This window comes from Amia ocellicauda, chromosome 4 (assembly GCF_036373705.1).
Source record: "Amia ocellicauda isolate fAmiCal2 chromosome 4, fAmiCal2.hap1, whole genome shotgun sequence".
NCBI classification, from domain to species: Eukaryota; Metazoa; Chordata; class Actinopteri; order Amiiformes; family Amiidae; genus Amia; species Amia ocellicauda.
Genome location: NC_089853.1, coordinates 24,776,213 through 24,796,439, shown reverse-complemented (window position 1 = coordinate 24,796,439; position 20,227 = coordinate 24,776,213). Strand labels below are relative to the sequence as shown.

The 20,227-nt window shown below is 45.7% G+C and overlaps 1 protein-coding gene across 1 annotated transcript in view; it reads left to right on the top strand.

Moving 5' to 3' along the window:
• Positions 1–744: 744 nt before the first annotated feature.
• Positions 745–20,227, top strand: part of iqgap1 (IQ motif containing GTPase activating protein 1) — a 36,382-nt gene continuing 16,899 nt past the window's right edge. The window contains exons 1-13 of the mRNA XM_066701568.1: positions 745–997; positions 4,131–4,233; positions 14,055–14,211; positions 14,323–14,400; positions 14,593–14,669; positions 16,464–16,531; positions 17,127–17,240; positions 17,820–17,998; positions 18,273–18,363; positions 18,736–18,899; positions 19,018–19,102; positions 19,184–19,347; positions 19,721–19,881. Of these exons, the coding sequence (XP_066557665.1) occupies positions 952–997; positions 4,131–4,233; positions 14,055–14,211; positions 14,323–14,400; positions 14,593–14,669; positions 16,464–16,531; positions 17,127–17,240; positions 17,820–17,998; positions 18,273–18,363; positions 18,736–18,899; positions 19,018–19,102; positions 19,184–19,347; positions 19,721–19,881 (1,487 nt within the window). The 5' untranslated portion in view covers positions 745–951. The remainder of the gene's footprint in view (positions 998–4,130; positions 4,234–14,054; positions 14,212–14,322; positions 14,401–14,592; positions 14,670–16,463; positions 16,532–17,126; positions 17,241–17,819; positions 17,999–18,272; positions 18,364–18,735; positions 18,900–19,017; positions 19,103–19,183; positions 19,348–19,720; positions 19,882–20,227) is intronic.

Sequence of the window (20,227 nt, the reverse complement as noted above, 5' to 3'; positions counted from 1 at the left end):
TTCTCTCCATAGTATTACTATTAGCAGTAAACCCAGTAGCAGCAGTTATTAGTTAGTATTAGTACTCCAGGACACCTGTGGAATGATTCAAAGTAATTTCCCATTAAAGACTGTAGGGTGGTTTGGTCTCAGTGTGAGAATGGGCTAATAGGGTTAAAAAGTGTCCGATAGTACTGGATCACCCAACACCACAGAGCCTCACCTGAAAAACGATTGGAAAGGTAGAGTAAAGAAAAGATTGTTCTAAATGTGATGTTGTGCTGAATGGTTGTTTGTACAATCATTTAATCCGTTGGAATTGATGCTAAACGTCACTGCTAATGTTGGTCAGCTTATTAAGATCACAGATCCAGTTTCTGCTAGACTTCTGTCTCCACCTGGTGGACACAGACCGCAACAGCAGCACATTCTGCGGGGGCAGCGACCTGGTTAGACTAGTTCATATTTTCTAATGTATAGATAGATAATATGATATAAACACACATTTTGACATAAAGGGGAATATTGTCTCGATTAAAGTTATCCTTTTATTATTAAACAAATACATATTCCGTCATAGTGCTTAAAATGTACATCAATAAGCAGACGTCGTTTTTCCACTATGCACAGCGGCAGACTACAAAAACACATTGTAATAAGCACGTCAGCCGGGGATCTCGGACCGGCCAGTGCCCAGGGCGGGCAGCAGGGGGCGCCGCTGGCCGGGCGGGCGGTGAGTGTTGATGGGTGTTTCCTGGTGCGCATAGTTCAGGATTTAGGAAGGAACACACCCAGTGACATCAGTGCGGGCTGCCGAAGAGACGAAGAGACGAAAAGACGAAAAGACACCCAGGCGCTGCAGTGGAAGAGCGAGGGGGCCAGGGCGCCTCCCAGACCGAAGCTTGTCGCAGGACACTGACCGACGCCAACCAACAGAAACCCGGACTGCGCTGGACAGGATCTTCAGCAAACATGTCAACTTCGGACGAGGCAGACGGGATCCGCCCGCGGTATGGGTGTAAGTACTAACTTTACACAACTTTCCCGTTTTTGTCTGCTTCCCTCCCCGGGGGAGAGAGGTTGAGCGGCTGCTGCAGCGCCACGGTCCGCAAGTCTTCATTTCACAGCGGCTCCACGGCGAGGGGTTTCCTTCTGTCTCGACTATAAAACGCGCATGCAGTCGTCCTGGCTTCCGCATTGTGCTTTGCTACGTTTTTTAAACAATGTTTTATTAAGTTTATGCACTTAAATAATCTTGTTGTTTTCTGCTAATGTTTTACTGTCGTCACCTTGCCCAGGTGTAAAGCACCCAGCCTGCGCTCTTCGCTCGCAGTGGAAAAAGTCCACGTTTTCACAGTTACTTCTCCCAACAGCCACCCATTTTAATTGGTGGTAAAAAGGATACCATGTAACACTTTGTGTGTTTAAAGTAAAGTAATATAAGTGTGGATTGTGAGACATTACTTTGAATGCGTGGCAGAGTCTGTCATAAGCACATTTATCCTCCCCAGCTTTTTAAGTTTTTAAAATTATTATTATTGATGCATTTATTATTACTTCGTTTAACTTGCGTGAACACGTCACCCCGGGCTGCCGCTTCACACTGCACGGTAATGATGCATGTTTAGGCGGATAACCTAATGAAGGGCGCTGGCTCATAGCTGTCCCTCTATTTTAACTGTAGCCAAATACGGAGACGGCTGTATTTAAATGAAAAATGAACACAGGAGCAGATGGTAAACTAAAGAGGTCCGTCCCGTCGGTTCAGCCGGTGGACACTGTGGTAACGGGGGTGTAACGTGGTCCTCGCCGGGTCCCGAGTCCCGAGTCCCGCACAGGTGTCCTGCCCGCCGCCGCCGCCGCGCTGGCCGCGTCCGTGTGGCGCAGACGTCCGCAGCTCTGCGCGGGTCTGCGCCGCTCCACCAATGGGATCGCTGGGATTGTGCAGGACTGCGGAAATCTGCGCTACACGAACACGACCTCTCTTTCGGGCGACATTTCTATTGCAGCAGGCGGGAAGTTATTTCCGGTCTCGGTAGCTGTTTCGGTTTTGACATCAGATGTATATCGGTTTATATCGTCCGCTCCTAGTCGCCCTTTCCCGGGTTTGGGCCTCAGTGTGACGGTTAAACCGACACGTGTTCCGGCGCCTGTTAAACTGGGCCGGGCGTCAGCGGGCGGACAGACCGAGGACTGGCACAGGGATGCCAATAAGAAATGGTCGCAAGCTTTTACTTATTTTCGCCAGTTCTTATTTTAAAAATCATGCACTCACTGAAATTTGAATTGTTAGCCAGGTTTCGTTGATGATTCATAAAATGTAAAAAGCCTTAAGTTTGATTCAGTGTCATACAGCCTCACTGTCGATCTTGTTTCCCCATTTGTGTGCATTCATTGTGTTCACAGTATCTACAAATGTGAAATTGTACTGTTTATTATGCAGACGGGCCTATGGTGAGCACCTTTTAGTAAACTAGGGCTTTTTATGTGGTTATATACAAAAACATTAGTGTGCAGTACCCTTGACTGGTTCTTGCCACAGTTTCACAGTTTCAGTGCCAAAACTACTGTTCTCATCCATATCGCTGTCTTGCATAGTGGAAAGGATACCTCAAAGTATCCACTACACCCATCGTTTGCATATTTTCATCTACATTAAGTAGCTTTTCTTTCCTTAAACCTGGAAAGTGATGCATTTAGGTTCTGGAAAGCTGTCTAGTCCTCAAAACGTATCAATGTCGATGCCCCTTTCCATATTGCATTGACACACACGCCCTCTTCCCTCCCTCCCTCTCTCTCTCTCGCTCTCTCTCTCTCCAAAGTCCCCAGTCTCTCTCCAAAAGTTATTTCTGAGGATAAAGGGAGACCTCATTCAACAGACCCTTGCAAATCAACTTGGTGCGAAGTATCGCAGCTCTCGCAGCAGTGCGGATGTTTTAGGAGTTACTTGCTTGTTTGTTTTTCCACCATTGATTGGCAGGAAGGTTGTGGAGGAAGAAAATTGTTACAGTGCTGACCTGTTTCTACACATTCCTGTTTGACAATCTGTTCAGAAGGTGTTTTGTGTGGTGTAGCACAAGCCCATCAAAGTGTTTGTGGATGCCATACAGGAAAACAAACTGCTCCAAGGCATATATCTGTACAATGCATTAACATACAGGAGAGCACAGATGTTTTCATGAGCACAGGGAGGTTATAGAAATGCATAATAAATGGTTGTGCAGACATGTCTTTTATAGCTACTGATGTAGCAACATTAGCTTAAAAGACCTTAACCTAAAAATGCTGAAAAATTGAATTAAACATAATGTAAAATTAGTTGTTGCAGATCTCAGCGATATGTAAACGAAACAGGAATTCACTATCCTCTTTCTGGATATTACAGTCCTTAATAATTTCCTCTTTTGCAGTATGCTGCAGTGGTGACCGGCCCATGAATGGTTCACGATATGTTGCGCGTTTGCATTTACCCAGTATTTTTCATTACAACTAAATTCCACATAGCAATTGACTGAAATCGCACATCTTAACCTCAAGTGAACCCTAACATCCAGCTGACCACATGACGGTTAAAACAAGGTAAAGGCTGGAGGGCAATGAGGAAGGAAACATCCTCATTATTCATATATCCTATATATAACATCCATATATCATACATTACTGCTTCATACATTTTAGAAAAGAAAAATGCTTAGCAAGCTCATTAAGAAAAATTACCTCACTTTATTTGCTTCTTATATGTATTTTGGGTATTGCTTTATGAAGGAAACAAATCACTCAACCACAGCTTAATAAAAAATACCCAGTGATTAGAGGTATAAAAAGTGGCATTTGAACCTTGCAAAGAGAGGAAAACCAAAGAACATTATTGGTTCATATTTCACGAACACGATACTAAATACTAGAAAAAAGAAAAAAAAATTATATATATTTTTTTTTTAACAAGAATTATTAAATGTCAGTTTATCTTCACTGACCCAAGTGAGTTCGCAGCAGAGTTGCACCATTTGGTTTGATTTGTCTTCTCTGTCTTTGCCTCTTCCCCATGGAAGATGGAGGGATTTTGGCAGTCTGTCTTGCTTAGTGACTGGCAGCCTGTCGTGCAGCAAGTCTGTGGAAAGACTATTAATGAGTTTTCTTCTGTTTGCTAGCGGTCCTGGACGGGGTGGAGCGTCTCACGGCCGAGGAGATGGATGAGAGGCGCCAGCAAAACATGGCCTATGAGTACCTGTGTCACCTGGAAGAGGCCAAGCGGTAAGAGCAGAATGGGCAGCTCGTCCTCCGTCGGGGCCAGCAGGGAGGGTTGCTGAGAGAGGGAATTAAGATTGTAAATCACAAAAGCCCTTGGGGAGCAAGTCTTTTTAATCCAGATTGAACCTTAAATCGGAGGAGGCTAAAGAACTCCTAATGAGAAAAATGTCCGCCCCAATATAGACCCCCAGAAAGGCACTCTGGCAATCGTGGGTTTCAGTTCTGCTGCATACTGTGAGTGTAACCGCTTCTTCAAGCTTTAGAGTCCTGTTCCTTCACATAGAGAGCCCTAACTGTTCTCTCTATTTGTGTATCGGCAATGTAGTTATATTGTGTAAAGCCTCTGTTCTGCTTTTAGCCTAGCCCAGGAGTACCAACCTGTCCGATTTTGAAAAGCCAAGCAAGATACACCTTTGTACACATAGTAACTCTGGATGTACAAAGATAGCTTTTGTGTTTTTTTCCCGGGAGATTGCTCGCATAAGCTTAGTGTGACCGCAAGGGCTTGAGCAAACATGGATTCTCAAGCCTGCACAATAGGGTTGATATCGGATAAATGCCACAGCGGCTCGGCTGTGTCCGCTACTGTGGTGTGTCAGTGTGTGTGTGACAGCGGCAGTCTGAGGAATGCGCCCAGGGGTTGCTGTGTAAACTAGTCAGTTCAATGAGCTGCAGTGTCCTTGCTCTCTCCCGGCCTGTTCCACACACTGGCACAGATTTAGATCCGCTGCTAGGTAATGTGAGGTAACAGGCCAGAACAAAGCCATTATCAGCCTCGCTTCCTGGTGACATCCAGTCACTTAGCTATGCCTGTCATAGGTGCCATAGATAGATATATGCCTGGCTGTTGAGGAAACTTTGATTATTGCCTGACAGCTGTCTACCTTGAAAGACCAAATTGTTTATTCAGAGTTGATATCTGCAGCTGTGCCAGTTCCGAGACTTACTCTTGTCATTGTTTTGTCTTGGTTTTTGTTTTTTATAGCAGAAAGGAAATTAAATTGTATTGTGCAGGCTGATGTTGTTTTTCAAACCGTTTGGCTAAAGCAATGAGCTCATTCTTCATTCACTCGGCTAATTGTTGCTCTGTTTGCCTCACGGAGGCCTGTTGGGGGTTTAAGGAGAAGTAAAATGGCAGCGCTGGATGGGTGCTCGACTGACTGTTCCTGGACAAGGGTGGTGGTGCAGTCAGGCTGTCTGTGGTGTATTGTTTTTAGAGATCATGCCAAGGATAACAGCCTATGTGTGTATGCAACAGAAACTGCAGTGTTGGGTTCTGCACTTCCTGGTCAAAGAGGACACAAGTGCTCCCTATGCTTTTAATATACAGCGCTATGTCTGTAGTTGCACTCAGAGAGTTGTGTATTGGGAGCAATACTGAGAAAAGCAAACTTATTACTTGTCACCTGAGCTGAATTTAAGCCATCAGAAGTCAAGTCTCAACCAATCTGTAGGGTCCTGAATCGAGGACTCACTATTAGCCAGTCGAATCTCCTGTGTGGAGAGAGCAGAGCTACTAATACTGAGGTCCTGAGTAGGTGACTATCTGAATCCGATACTGAAGCTAAAGCTGTTCTGTGCGAGTCCCCCTTAATCTGCATCGGTCTCAGACAACATTAGATGTATTGCAGAAACAGACTTCTGAAGCCAGGTGTATTAATAGCTTTGGATCTGTTTGATGAAAGTTTATTTCCTAAATTTGTGATGGTAAAGGCATGTGCATGGTGGACTGTGGAGAGCTCTTAATTCGGTCCTGCATTAATCAGAGCTAGGCCCTTTCTGCACACTCATCCCTGCTGCTCACATGCTCCTCTGTGGGCTCGGACACCAAAGGAGGAGGGGAGAATGCAACAGGAAGTGAGTCAGTCCCTGCAGATCTTCCTATCTCACGCTGTTGCTGTAGAAACCCAGAGTTGTCATGGAGACTGATTCCGGTGTGCGTGTGTGATCTCGGGGGGTTGCTGGTGGTTGAACTGAGCAAGGTTTGCAGTACACTACAGAGGTGCTGATCACAATATTATTGCCATGCAAACCTACGAGGAGGTTGTTGCAGGGTCACAGTTTCTGAGGTTTCTCTGTCCCAAACCACACACAGTCCCCAATCGTCCTCATTTAGCTGCCTAGATTACTGGTTGTGTAGTGTACAGGGAAGTCACTGGTGTGGTCGAACCCTCAGCCTGAGTTCTTGAAAACCTTGTGTAAAGTTTCATATATATATTTTAATGCAGAATGTCTACCAAAACACAATTTTGCAGGGTGACTAGATTTAGTTTAGTTACTATGGTTATATTGTTCTTTCGTTCCTACTCATCAGTTTAATATGTTTTGTGGTAACTGGATTCTGTTTGCAAAGGGTGTGCACACATTTGTCAAAGAGTGACACTCTACCTGGATGGGCAGTCCTGGACTCCAGCTATGCCAAGAGTGCAGTGTTTGCCTAAACAACTGCAATAAAATTGCATTGTTCTTTTACTGTACGATTGGTGTTCGACAGTAAGCAAATTTGACAAGCCTCTCACTATTGACATTCTTTCTAGTATCTGCTTCTTTTATCTGCTCTGGTTTTTCATGGTATCAGGGAAATTGGAATAGTTCCTGTCTTTAACTTTGGTCTTTTGTCATTTCGATTTGTGTGCCACTGTAATGAATGTTCCCTGATGCTCCTATTGAGATGAGACGCAAAGCCTCACCGATTCTGTGAAAGCTACAAAATAAGGATGGATTTGTTTACCTTTCCAATATTTAATTATATGCTGTGCTAGAAGGAAAGACAAGTAAAAGAACATTTATTCAATAGTCTCAGTATCACACAGTATCAACACAGTTGTCTGGGCCACAGCACCACCGATCTTCCTCTTTGGTTGTTTCACAGTAAAACCTTGCTCTGTCATCCTCACAGCAAACCTGCTACAAGACTGACATCCAAGAGAAAGTCTTTAGTGATAAAAGCCATAGCCATCCTTCTTACCCTCTGATTTTAACTGTTTGCATTCAACTCCAGCTACACCTTCAAGAGGAATTCCGATCTGATTAATTTTACACCGTGCTGCCTGACCTGTAGCCGACATGGCCTCTCACCCTCACCACTCATCTCTACCTATACGTGTACTTGCTAATCCAAACTCAGTCCCTCCCTCCCTCCCTTTCTCTCTCAGCTCTCACCCCCAGCCCTCATAGCCTGCTGGGCCTGAGCTGTCAGTGTCTGTAGACAGTAGGGTTTCAGACATCCCTGCATAGCGACCTGCGAGAGACTCTCCAGTGTTTCGGTCTTTCAAGTGTGTTTACCTCGCAGACGCTAATGACAGCCTGAAGTGAGCGCCGCCGTAACATTCCCACTGGGCTCGGAGGGTTTAAGTATGTGTGGTCTGTAAACAGTCTGTACTGGAAAGCAGTTAGGGAGGGTAATTACACAAGAGCTCTCATTTACCAAATGCTGTGCGGGGGGCTTGGTGATGACGGCTTTCATGACAAACGTCAGATATTTCTTCAGGGGTGATGCAGACAGGCACAGTAATGAGCAGGAAGAGGAGGCTGTAATAGCAGATGTAAAGAGCTTGTGTCTGAGAGTGGGTAGCTTCTCGCAACAGTTAAGGTTTTAATGTGATGCTTTAAGCTTAATCCAGCAGAAGAGAGATTCTGCTGCCTCACGTAACATGAGTCCCTCCGAGACGGTGCTAAATGTTCTCCATGAACTGGCTTTTCATGGAAACGCATAGATAACACCTAGATACCTGTATGCGTCATTTGAAGTTATTTTTTGTAGATGCATCACGCAGATTAATGAAGAGCTATGCCTAAGGTTGGCCTCTGAGAGGTGACCACGCCCTTAAGCTACACCTGTAGACAGTTCTCAATTCTCCTCTCTGTGTCAGAGTGGCTGACCTGTCCTTTGCAGTCATTATCAATGCTGCCTCTGCTCTATACAAAGCACACAATCAAACTGCCCAAGGAGCTCTTTTATGAGGCCAATTCCACCTCTAACCAGCTGTGTAAGTGAAGTTCCACAAGCCTTTTTATTACATTTTTTTTTTGTCAAGGTTATTCTTAACAATTCTACTGGTAAGTGAACTACTGCAAATACAGAGAAGAGGCTCGATTCTGTTTAAATGCACCGTAACAAATTCACTAAATCAGCAAATTGAATTAAGAGTGTTTATTTTGTTCTTCTGAACTCTCTTGTGTGGCATGTTGGGGGAAATCAATCTGAAAGAAACCCAATATGCTTTGCAACAGTAGTGTCCTTCTTCTCAATTGGGCTGGGGTTATGCCCGTGAAGCCAGTGCAGAGCACGGACAGGGAGACGGGAGAAGAGGCTGAATGTGATGTGGACTGATGCCTGACACTGGCGGTGTGTCTGTGTGTGGGTGGCAGGAGAACTCTGATGTGGGTTTAGATTTGTTTGAACTGCCAGATTTCTCTTTGAAACCTCATCCCCATCTGCACAGTGTGTGTTTGTGGAGTTCAAACTGGCAACAAGATTCTCGCAAAATTGTGTTTTGAAAGTAGTAAATTTTAAGATGAGCCCCACCAGATGCGAACCGAGGTCTTGGTGCCAGTAAATAATAATGTAAGCAGTGAGGATGTTATCATGTAAAAGGAGATGATTAATGAATAATGCTAGAAATCTTGTCTCGCTCTATAACAATCAGTTTGATTCTGCAAATCTCAATTTCTTAAATGCTGCCAGCCCCAAGTCTTCTGCAATGGTTATTGATGATTACTTTAAGATCAGTAGTAAAACTAAAATAAACTAAAGATGTTGAAGAACTGATTTCAGTGAAATAAACTTTTACTTAATTGCTGTTCTCTTGAAATGTCACGGTTGTCTTCCTCCACTGAGCTTAAACAGTGTGGAAAAAGTGTTTTCAGTGTATCTTAGAGTTCAGGTTAATGAATACAGGTCTGACACTACTGATCGCTGTAATCCCAGCAAGCCATTTGTAGAAATGAGGCAAGGGCAAGAAAAGGGTGCCATTCATGTGTCTGTAACGGCCCGCCCTGCAGATTGAGTTTCTCAGATACACAGGAGTGATTGTATGAAGGGAACACAAATTTAGATTGCTTGTTGGAAATATTTGGAAGTCTTTTTATTTTTAAATGGATATAATTCATGCATTGCCTGAAGACAGTTGGTCCAGTTGGTGTGTGTCAAAGCCACAGTGCGAGGCCTGTACCAGATGCCGAACACTGAATGCTGACTCATCACAGGAAACAACGGTTTCTGTTGATCACCTTCATTTGCGTTGCCTGGCTACTGCAGCGGGAAGCTTGTGAGCAGTCTCGCAGATCGAGATCCAGGAGGCTGTCAGTTTCGTTCACTAATTGTGAGTGAAATCTTGAGGACTGTTATTGCCGCAGCCCTATTCATAATAATGATGTCACCACAGTGTACGTAAAGTGCCTATATTTGTACAACCAGGATAGGGAACACATAGACACAATAAAGTTTATTCTGATTTGTTACATTAATTTTGCGGATGCCTCTACACACAGTGATTCAGATGCTTTATACAGATATAGATTAGTGTTTTGAAGTGCTGGTTGAAGCCTCCTGGCCTAGTGCATCTAGTGTGAATACCTTCCTCTCTTCGACTTGTCGGTTTTGTTCCCTAGAGAGAAGAACAAGCAGTCTGAAGGGATTATAAAGATACTGCCGCACACCGTCCAGGTGTCCGCTCAGATTTGTTTGTCGGCGTTGTGGCTGAGCCCTTTTGCTGTTCAGACAGTCAACCACTTTGTTTTTCCCTTTTGCTTTTCCCGACTTTCTACTTGGCAGTATGGGTTAGTGAGGAACGCACAATACAGCCAGCCGAGTCTTTATCAGGGGACAACATACAGTTTTAATTGCCTGTTGACATCTGGTGCTGTGTTTGAGCTGGATGGTTAGCTAGCAGGCATTTTCTTCTGTTAAGTGGAGTAGCTGCTGAGGGGCCGGCCTTGGGATTAGTCCTCCCATGCAGACATAACTGCAGTGTCTGTCCCTCGTTCCTGAAAGAATCCAGCTGAGAAGACCAGCAGGCCCTGTAGGATTGGTGTAGCCAACCACATCTGGAGTTTCTATTGCTGAGGAAAGATTGACTTCACAGATGTGTACTGTGTCAGGAGAGCAGGTTGCTGCCTCCCCTCATCCAGATGGGCCCCTGACTGAGATTGTTCTCTTTCCTCTGAAGTGTGCGGGTCAGGAAGAGCCTGGAAGGGACCGTGTGAATGGGCACTCCTGTATGGCAGGCTGCAAGTGTGGCATTGCTCAGTGTCCTCTCTCATGGTGCCCACCCTCCCCAGATAAGTGTCTGTGTGAGCTTGGGTGACCAAGCCTCCAGGAATGTTCTGGAGTATCCAGGAATTAAAGACTCCTTTCCATCTCGGAAGAAGAATAATTCAGAACAGTGCTTTCACTGACTATTGTACAGTGAATTATATGTATCCATCTTTTCAGATGTTATTAGATTTGCTATAGTGAGTATCACAGTCCAGAATAAAGATTTTCAGTAGTATTTCTGTATAGCTAAATGCCTGTATTTGACAGTTTTTAATTAAAATTATATCGGTAAAACTTTGGCATTGGTCAATTTAGCTTGAATTGATGGTGTTTACTAGGGTGTTTGATCATAACAGAATACATTTGTTAATGCAAATAAGAGAAAAAAAAATACAATGGCACTTCAAAGAGTTTAATATTGCTAGTAGGCCATGATGTCATTTGATACCTCCTACCAGTTGGCAGCCCTTGTGGGAGCTGAGGAAGGCTATTATTAAAAGCCCCTTGCCATTCAGGTCTGGTTGAGTGCATTTATTCCAGGAGGCTGGGAACCTTATTCAATTAAAGGGCAGACGGTTCTTTCCATTTGTTGCAGTAAGCTGTGGCACTGGAAAGAAAATGAAGATAGAGTTGTGCTCTCAGTCTTATTCATGCATCTGTGAGCGAGAGCTCTTGGGACAGGGCTATTCTCCCAGGTGGCCAGAGCTGTTCTCACAGTCCTGTTTACCATTTAAATCACTGAAGCAGAGGTGGACTTCAGATTAACACAGGCAGCATTTACCAAATGAGAATCTTGGAAAATAAACTAAATACATACAATTACCAGGCTGTATGTATGTATATATATGTATGTATTTGGCTCACAGCTCACAGTGCTGATTGGAAAGGAGGTGGCTACTCTGAGCTGGTGTTTTCCATTTGACTTCTACTTGAATGCATTTACACAATGGGGGCCCTTTCACAGAATGGGCTCCTGTCTTTAGTGGACTGGCCCATCCCTGTTTTCCTTTCTATGTAAACAAAACGGTATGTGCTGTGATTTCCATCCAGGTAGAACGGAACTCAAACATGCTGACCCCAGGCTTGCAGATAATGGGTTAAGCTTGGGTAGGTTTGCACACAGATGTTTAGCTGTGGCATAGTGCCCAAGTTCCATGTTACACTTTCTCCCCACACTGCTACCCTAGCATTTAACAGCATGTTTAGAGAGATTTTGCAACAGGGCACCATACAGGAAGTTATCTGCATTTGAGGAAGCATCTCTCTCAGCCTGGAAGGTGGCCAGAGTGAAGCTACAAATAAATGTCACGTCATCTTGATATTCACCTGCACATTCCTGATGTTCCCCCCCTTTTATTTCCTCATCCTTTCCTTACGTCTTCCATTAGCTGTGTTTTCCATTGCACTTCATGCAAAAAGTTGATGCAATCTAATACTGTACGTCTGTAATAGTAGACCCGGAAGCCAATTCCTTTCTTTTTTTCTTTTTTTTTCCCCCCTTATTAAATTTCTAATGAAGTCTCCCATACACAAACACTCTTGGTAACTGCACAATTCCAATTAAAGGACTATAGACAGACTGAGGTGGGTGGGACCTTAATCCTTTAGTGGAAAGAATAACCTTAATCCTTTGGTGGACAATCAACTTCCTGCCAGTCAAGACGAGTTTCCATGAGGTTTAAATGCTTGTAAGCCCCACACTGAGAACAGGAATTATGGAAGCTAAGGAGGCATGGCAGAGTGCTTCGGGGTTCCCTCTGACCATTTCCATGGTGGCAGGCTGGGTTTGCTTCCATGCGGTGCAGTGGGGATGACTGCTCAGAATTCAGGAAGAGAGAGTCCGTGAGGAGGAGACGGGTCTCTTTATTTCTTCCTGAAAAGACAGTCTTCTGTCAACACCCTCTTCCTATTGGAGTGACCCCTGAGCTGTTTGTGACTCTGCTTCCTGTGACAGGCAGAGGAAGCTACTGTACAAGTGTGAGACTGATCCTCCCAGGGCTGCCAGTGGTGCTACTGTGTGTGATTTCATAGCTGCCCTTGAATGCTAAACAAATGCAGAAAAAGCAAGATTGGTTTAGCTTAACAGACACAATCTTTTTCCTATTTTACACATTGGTATACTGGCCTCTGAAATTGCACTTAGTGCCTTCTTAAATCCTTCTGATGTTTGCCTGATGTATCTTAAGGTGTTTCTGTGGGTGTGAGTAGGCAGGTGAAACGCTTGCGAGAGAGACTGCTTTCCCAGGGTGGCATTAAGCCTGTTGAGATCAGCACAGAGATGGTGAAACAGGTGCATTTTGTCAATGATCTTCTACAGGATTGTAGTGACTGTGTGAAGGGCCTTGTTTCTGGGAGGTGTATGGCCTTATCAGTGTGTCAGTGGATGCATGTGTGAACGTGTTTGATTGTGCTTCTTTGCTTGGGATACGATAGCTTATGTCTGGCGCTGAGGGTGGAGTCAGTGTTTGCAGGGCTCAGGGCCTAGCAGTGTAAGCAAGAGCTCAGACTGGCTTTTCCAGGATTTTCCAGTTGCCGCAGGGGAAAACTGATGCGAGAGAGAGCGAGCACGTGGTACACAACTGATTCCTGCTGGTAGAAGTAGCTATGAAATGGGAACAGGATTCAGTTTTAGGCAGCCTTGGTCAGAAATGCTTCAGAGGAGGGGTAGAGGGAGAGGGGCAGCTGAAGAATGTGCCCTGCAGACACAGATGTGCTGGCATATCAAGATCTCCCCAGATGCTTGACCTTGTGTGGAATGAAGCCAGACTATCAGAGATCAGGGTTTCTGGCATTTAAAATACGCAAATGGAACAAAAGATATAAATTAATAAAACTGAAACAATACCACATAAAGCTGGATTTACAATATTAGTATGTGTGTTGATGATAAAGATAAAGCAAACTTCCTTTTTGACTCGGACGATGCATATATTGAGTCACAGATGTTACAGATTTTATGAATTAAACAGCCAGAACTTGAGTCTTTTAGAAAACTAAAACTGATATCCTCACTTCTTCCTGTTGGCTCTGAATGCTTGCTTTGCGCCCGTCTGCAAGTATTAATGCTGATAGTAAGACCATGCCCTGCACTGATACAGGTGGAATGTGTTGGTCAGATTTCAATGCAGAAAAAGTTCTCAAGAATGCAGAGTACTGCGTAGCTCTAAAGGTCACTATGCCTGGTAGACTAAAGCCTTTTCACTCATAAAAGCATACCTGCTGTTGGCACATACCTTTTGTGAAGAACAGATTTGGTTGTGATCGACGTATTCAATATATTGTCGGGGGAGGGGGGCTTTATACTCTACTGAGAAGCCAGAGGAGTGGCAGGATTGTAATAGTTTTACCTGTTGCACTTCCTACAGCAGTACCAGCCTTCCTACACCCCAATCCCCTGCTGCACACGCTCTACCGGTCTTACTCCACTTATTCACATTCAACCAGTTCTATATTCCCCAATACCATCTGGTCAACATTTCTCCCATTTCCAAACAGGCTTTCTTCTTTCTTTTCATCTCTCCACACCCCCAGCTTATCTCTCTGCCTGTCTTTGTCCCCCCTTTAGGTGGATGGAGGCCTGTCTAGACGAGGAGCTGCCACCCACCACGGAGCTGGAGGAGGGTTTGCGCAATGGTGTCTACCTGGCCAAGCTGGGCAACTTCTTTGCCCCTCGCACAGTGTCCATCAAGAAGATTTATGATCGCGAGCAGACGCGTTACAAGGTGAGAGAGTGTCTTGTGTTTTAGGTGAGGGTCCAGGACAGGGGTGACGTTTGTCTGTAGTGAGATCAATGATGAGATTAATAAATGTATTTTCTTTTTCCCCTCTTGCAGGCGACCGGTCTCCATTTCAGACACACAGACAATGTGATCCAGTGGTTGAACGCCATGACTGAGATTGGGCTGCCAAAGGTGATTAGGTGTCCTCTAAAGACCTCTGGGTGATAAGTATTCTATAGAGGTTGTTGGGAGCGTGTTGGGACTGCAACAGAGCTGAGTGTGTGTTAGTGGCATGCTGGGACGCATTTATGACTTCACCCCAAGCCTCTTTCACCAAAAACAAAACGCCCCTTTGAACAGCACAACGCATCTGCTTCTTTTCAGATCTTCTACCCGGAAACGACAGACATCTACGACAGGAAGAACATGCCCCGCTGCATCTACTGCATCCATGCTCTCAGGTACCTGTCTGCCCCCCACCCTCTTATTGGCACAGGCAACTGCCATGCACTTGTGGAAGCCAGTGACTGAAGGGAACAAGAGCTGGAGTACCTACAGTATGAAAACTGCCTCTGAGCTCCTCCTGACCCTCTGAGGCCTGTCCTGGTCTCCCCAAGTCACACTGAATCTGCGTGTTCACACATGTCAAATTCCTCCCTGAGAGTTCTGACAGTTTAATGACCTTGGATGAGGAAAACCAGAAATGCCTCTCCTGATAGTGGAGCTCATTAGGGGTGTGAAGCTAAGTATCGCAGCATTTCTCGAGACCATAAACAAGCATGTGAGGCCATACTTTCCACCTACTTCTACCCACTATATAGGCCGCCTCCTGATCTCGCATCGCAGGGTGTAGACCGCTCTGCCCTGGCTGTCACAGGTAGCCTGACCAAGTGGCCCACAGATAGTGGTGAGACATATCTAGAGACCCATAATAGCCAATCCACATACTCTGGGCCAGTCGCCTGCAGGTCTTCTCAGATTATGTAAGATTATTTTGGAACTTTGGCATTTCACCGTGTCTCTTACCTGACATTCACCCTCCCAGTCAGCTGGGGCCAGTCATGGGTGAGTGCAGAGAAAGGACCCTGAGGCAAGCAGGAGTGGAACAGGAAGTTATGTGGGAGCCAGGCTTGCCGTTCTGCTTTGGCGGTTGTTGAATAATCTTCTGGTGATGTTAGTTTGACGTGCTGGGAAAATAGTGATGTATTAAATAACTTGCTACAGACAAGATACCTAAGCTGTGTTCCTGCTTTATGATTTCCCTTTTGTCATAGTACAAGAATGTTACCAATGTTTGCCTATAGTTCCCACGCACAGCTGAGTTCATTGTTTAGGCCGGACACATTATTGCCTCCTGTACTTACCTCCATGAAGAGCATTAACTGCAGAGTTAGGCTTGTCCTATACCAGCAGCACCACTGGGAAGGGAAAAGAGAGAGAAAGGAAGTGAAGTTTGAAGTTTGCAGTTTTCTGGTTGCAAGATGTAGGAAAGGCCCCACATGTGCTGTATACAGAGTTGTAACAGAGCAGCGAGGGGTGCAGCAAGAAGACCTCAGTCCCTGGGGGATAGTGAGGAGACTGTGGAATGACTCGCAGGCAGTTATCTGAGGATTGTGATTATGATTTTTATTTGTCTGAAATTACACAAGTTAGCCATCTTTTCGCAAAGTGAAATATTCTTTCTCCCCAGAATTCATTAATGTTATTTAATTCTGTAGTAATTTGTCATACTGTCTATTATTGGCAGGGGATTTCTGTGAGCGTTCCTGCTCTGAGTTTACACCCATCTCGACAGTGTGCTTTGAAGATGCCCCTTACTGTGCAGATGAGGAGTTTCTCAGTATTCGATTTGACTGAGTTGAAAGAATTTGACACACTTGCCAAACTTGAGAAAAACTGGCCTTCCAGCTGAAAGGTCACGACATAGCTTTCATTTTGGAACAGGGAAAACAAGAAGGCCCCTGGGGGCAGGAGACAGAGGAAGGAGTTGTCCGCTCTTTGGAGGGGTGGGTGGGGGGCTAAAACTAAAGTAAATGTATTTGGAAAGAGAAAATACAGGGCTTATGTATAATCAAAATGTCATTAAGCCCAAGCCCTTCGTGCTGTGTGTACGTATTATTCTTACCTGCCCTGTTGTGACCCATACTGGAAACCCACACCTTTACAGCAGGCTGGGTCTCCTGTGGAAATCCTCTGTTGTTTCCTGTCCATTTTCCACTCTAACCCCCTTTCTCTCTCTCACACACTCCTCTCAGTCTGTACCTCTTCAAGCTGGGTTTGGCCCCTCAGATCCAGGACCTGTATGGCAAGGTAGATTTCACAGGTGAGTGCCCTTGGTGTGCCCAGTGCCCGCTCTGTGGCAGTGTTGGCAGGTGTAGGAGCAGTGTTGGGAGAGTTGTTCCAGCAACAGGCAGCATAGGGGTTAAAGCAACAGGGGGGAGGAGGGAGGTGTGTGTGTGTGTGTTGGGGGATTAGTACAGGCACAACCGGTGATGTGAAACGCATTGGTGATTGTGTGAACGTTTCCTGTAATTTGCGTTGCCCTATGTGTGTCTCTCTCTCTCTCTTCCCCCCCCCTTGCACTCTTTCTGTCAGCCTGCCAAGCTTGGGGCTGGGGAGTTGTTTATTAAAACGGAAAACAGTCCCCTTCCAGCTCCAGGTCCTCCCACCTCCCATGATTTACACACCAGCCCACAGCGACATGATGCATGCTAACCTCACGGCACACTATTACTACATTATAGTAAAGCCATGAGAACTGTTCTCACCTTCTCACCTGTGCCCACTACAGTCAAGGGTGGAGGTTACATGTTCAGATAAAACTACACCGCTCTTAGCTCTTTCACCCACTGAATCGATCACTTACCTTCATCTTACCTCTCTCTCTTTCTCTCCCCATCCATCCCTCCACTTCACAGAGGAGGAGATTAACAATATGAAGAGTGAGCTGGAGAAGTACGGCATTCAGATGCCCGCCTTCAGCAAGATTGGCGGGATCCTGGCCAATGAGCTCTCCGTGGATGAAGCTGCCTGTGAGTCACACTCCTGGGGGAAGGAGGAGGGATTTCCTGTTGTTCTGCGATGTTTGTTCTGTTTTCTGGGATGGGCGTTCTTCAGTCTCCATTACCAGCCACACTAATTGGGACATTGTTGCTTCTCATATGGTTTATTAAAGTGGCAATTTATTTGGAAACCTGCCTGCTTTAAAAGAAGAATGAAAAAAAAAAAAAAAAAAAGGAAAAGTAAAGCAAAATAACTTGGTAAGATAAATACAATGAGATCACACAGTATGGAATCACAATAACTTAAACAATATTTACGTCAGAACATAATATCCTACCTAAACCTCATTACATTTTTAAGTGTTGTTTTGATTGCATACAAACCTTAGTGTATTTCAGTGCCTCATGTGATCAGGTAAAGTGTCGTTAGAAAAAAGAGCTCCTTAGTATCACACTAACTGAATGACAAGGCATCAAATGCAGTGTCCAATCTACATTGTCCTGATCAAATCCCTGCTGAGCTCCATAACTGTGGTAAGGCACACATTGGTGCCATATGGTTCCAGTGACCTTGCCACTCACCTGCCCCTCCCCCCATTGCCATTCCAGTGCATGCAGCAGTCATTGCCATTAACGACGCCATTGACCATGGGGTGCCGGAGGGGACTGTGGCCGCCATGCGCAACCCCAACGCCATGCTGCTCAACATCAACGAGAGCTTGGCCCAGCACTATCAAGACACGCTGCTCCAGGCCAAGCAGGAGAAAGTGTCGAATGCCAGGAACCGGGTACGGTACTCATTGCACTCTGTGCCATCTCACCCCGACACTGCCCACTCCAGTGTGCCTAGCTAGAGCCCAGACAGCTACAGGTCACTGAATACTGTTTTGGTGTGGTTGGTTGGTTATTTATTCATATGCCGAGAGTTTGCAGGGTTTTTGTCTAGAGTTCTGGCAACATATCTATCTCTGTTGCACTCAGTCACACACGCACATGCATACATGGACTCTCTTGCAAATAAACTTTTAAACCTTCTCTCTCTCTCCGTGGATGCTGTTGCAGATGGCAGGGGAGAATTCAGAGCAGGAGCGTGATGTGTACGAGGAGCTGCTGACCCAAGCCGAGATCCAGGGCAACATCAACAAAGTGAATGGTGAGCGAGTCGATCAGACGCTGTTGATGCCCTACGCCGCTGTTATAAGAACCTCCGTTCAAATTCACATTCCTCATGGGTGTGACACGATCACACCACAGCATTTACATCAATAAGTGCCTGAACAAGCAGAAGAGTGTAAAAGGCCAAAAAGATCAATTTGAATAATAAGTCATGCAAATATTATACAAATATCCAAGGGCCATTTGCAGCGATAATTCATCACTGGCATCTAATGTGGAAGCATGGCTGAGACTCCTGTCTTGCGACCGGCTGCTATAAATTGGACTGCAATATCCGCCATCTATTTGTTTTCTCCAGTGTCTATGGTCTACAAGGCTCCCCCCTCACCACCCTCTCTTTCTCCTTCAGTGTCCAATGCCTTGGGTTTAGTGGAGCAGGGTCTGCTGAGTGGAGACGAGGACAAGCTGTATGACGCACTCCGCTCCCAGGCTTTGGGTCTGCGAGGTCTGCAGGTCCCAAACAAGCAGTGGTACCACAAGCAGCTCACTGGTGACCGGGAGAGCAAAGAGCAGGTAGGACCCCCTGCCTGTCACAAAACTTCTCAATAGAGTTTTCAAAGCAGCTGAATGTTACTGGAATGGGCAAAAACCGGTTTGTGGACACGCTCCTAATGTAAATCTCCTTTCCCAGAGTTACCCTGGAGAGTCGCTGACGAGGGATGAGCTACAGAGTGGAGTGGAGCTGGCCAATGAGGATGCAGCTAGCTATCAGAGACGTATGTCCCCTTTCTGATCTCTCTGACGGGTCAGTGCAGTGTTGGTATATTGTTCCAATGAGCGTTTTCTCTCTCTCTCAGTGTTGCAGGCAGTGCAGAGGATTAACGCTGCCATCCACGCGGGTGTGGCAGAGGACACGGTGTCAGAGCTGATGCACCCTGATGCGAAGCTGCCCCAGGTCTACCCCACAGCCTCGCAGCTGTACCAGCACGAGCTTGCCACCCTGCAGCTGCAGAGTTCAGAGGTCAGAGGTCGCCACACACCCCTTGCATGGCCATTCCCTGTCACATAGTCCTATCCCCACCAGACATTCACCACCATTATCAATAACGCGCAACTAAGTTTACCTTTGTGTCTCCTATTTTTCCCCTGAGAAATGGCTGTATCAGCTGTAGAATGAAATCCATGAAACCTTTGGTAAATCGAGTCCTGTTAGTGTTACACCTTGCATTGTGCTTCTTTTCCAAGAATAACGTGGTTCCCCCCTGTAACTGTACCAGATAAACAGTACAGTTGTAGAACATGAAGGGCACAGAATGAGGAAGGCCTGCCTGTAGACAGATTCCCCCCTACACGTGAAGTGCGTTTCTCAGACTGTGTTGTGATTCGCTGTGCAGGGCACCCTGGCGCACGCAGAGTTGCAAGTTGCTGTGGAGATGCTGTCGTCCGTGGTGCTGATTAACAGAGGCCTGGATGTGGGCGACAGGCAGGCGGTGTGGAAGCAGCTGGAGAGCCCAGTCACAGGCCTCAGCAACGTGGAGGACGAGTGCGCCCAGAGGTGAGGCCCACTGCACTGGGGCGTAGGACTGGCGGAGGCTGCACTGATACTCTGCACTGGTTTTCAGACGGACTGGGGTCTAGAGAAGAGATTAAGTGCTTTGTAATCGAAGTGGAAGGCAGTCAGATGTATTGGGGCCATAGGGTTAACTACAGACATTTTGCAGTTAGAGCAGTCCTAACATTTGTACTGCACACCTGATTGTAGCTGTAGCTTATGACTGTGAGAGCTAGTTTTTTTAATTATGAGTGCGTTTAAAACGGTGAGGTTCAGTAAAACAGGTGGTTTGTGATGCAGGGTCAGAGTTCCTCTGTACCCCACATGTTAAGTTAACACGGTGATGACA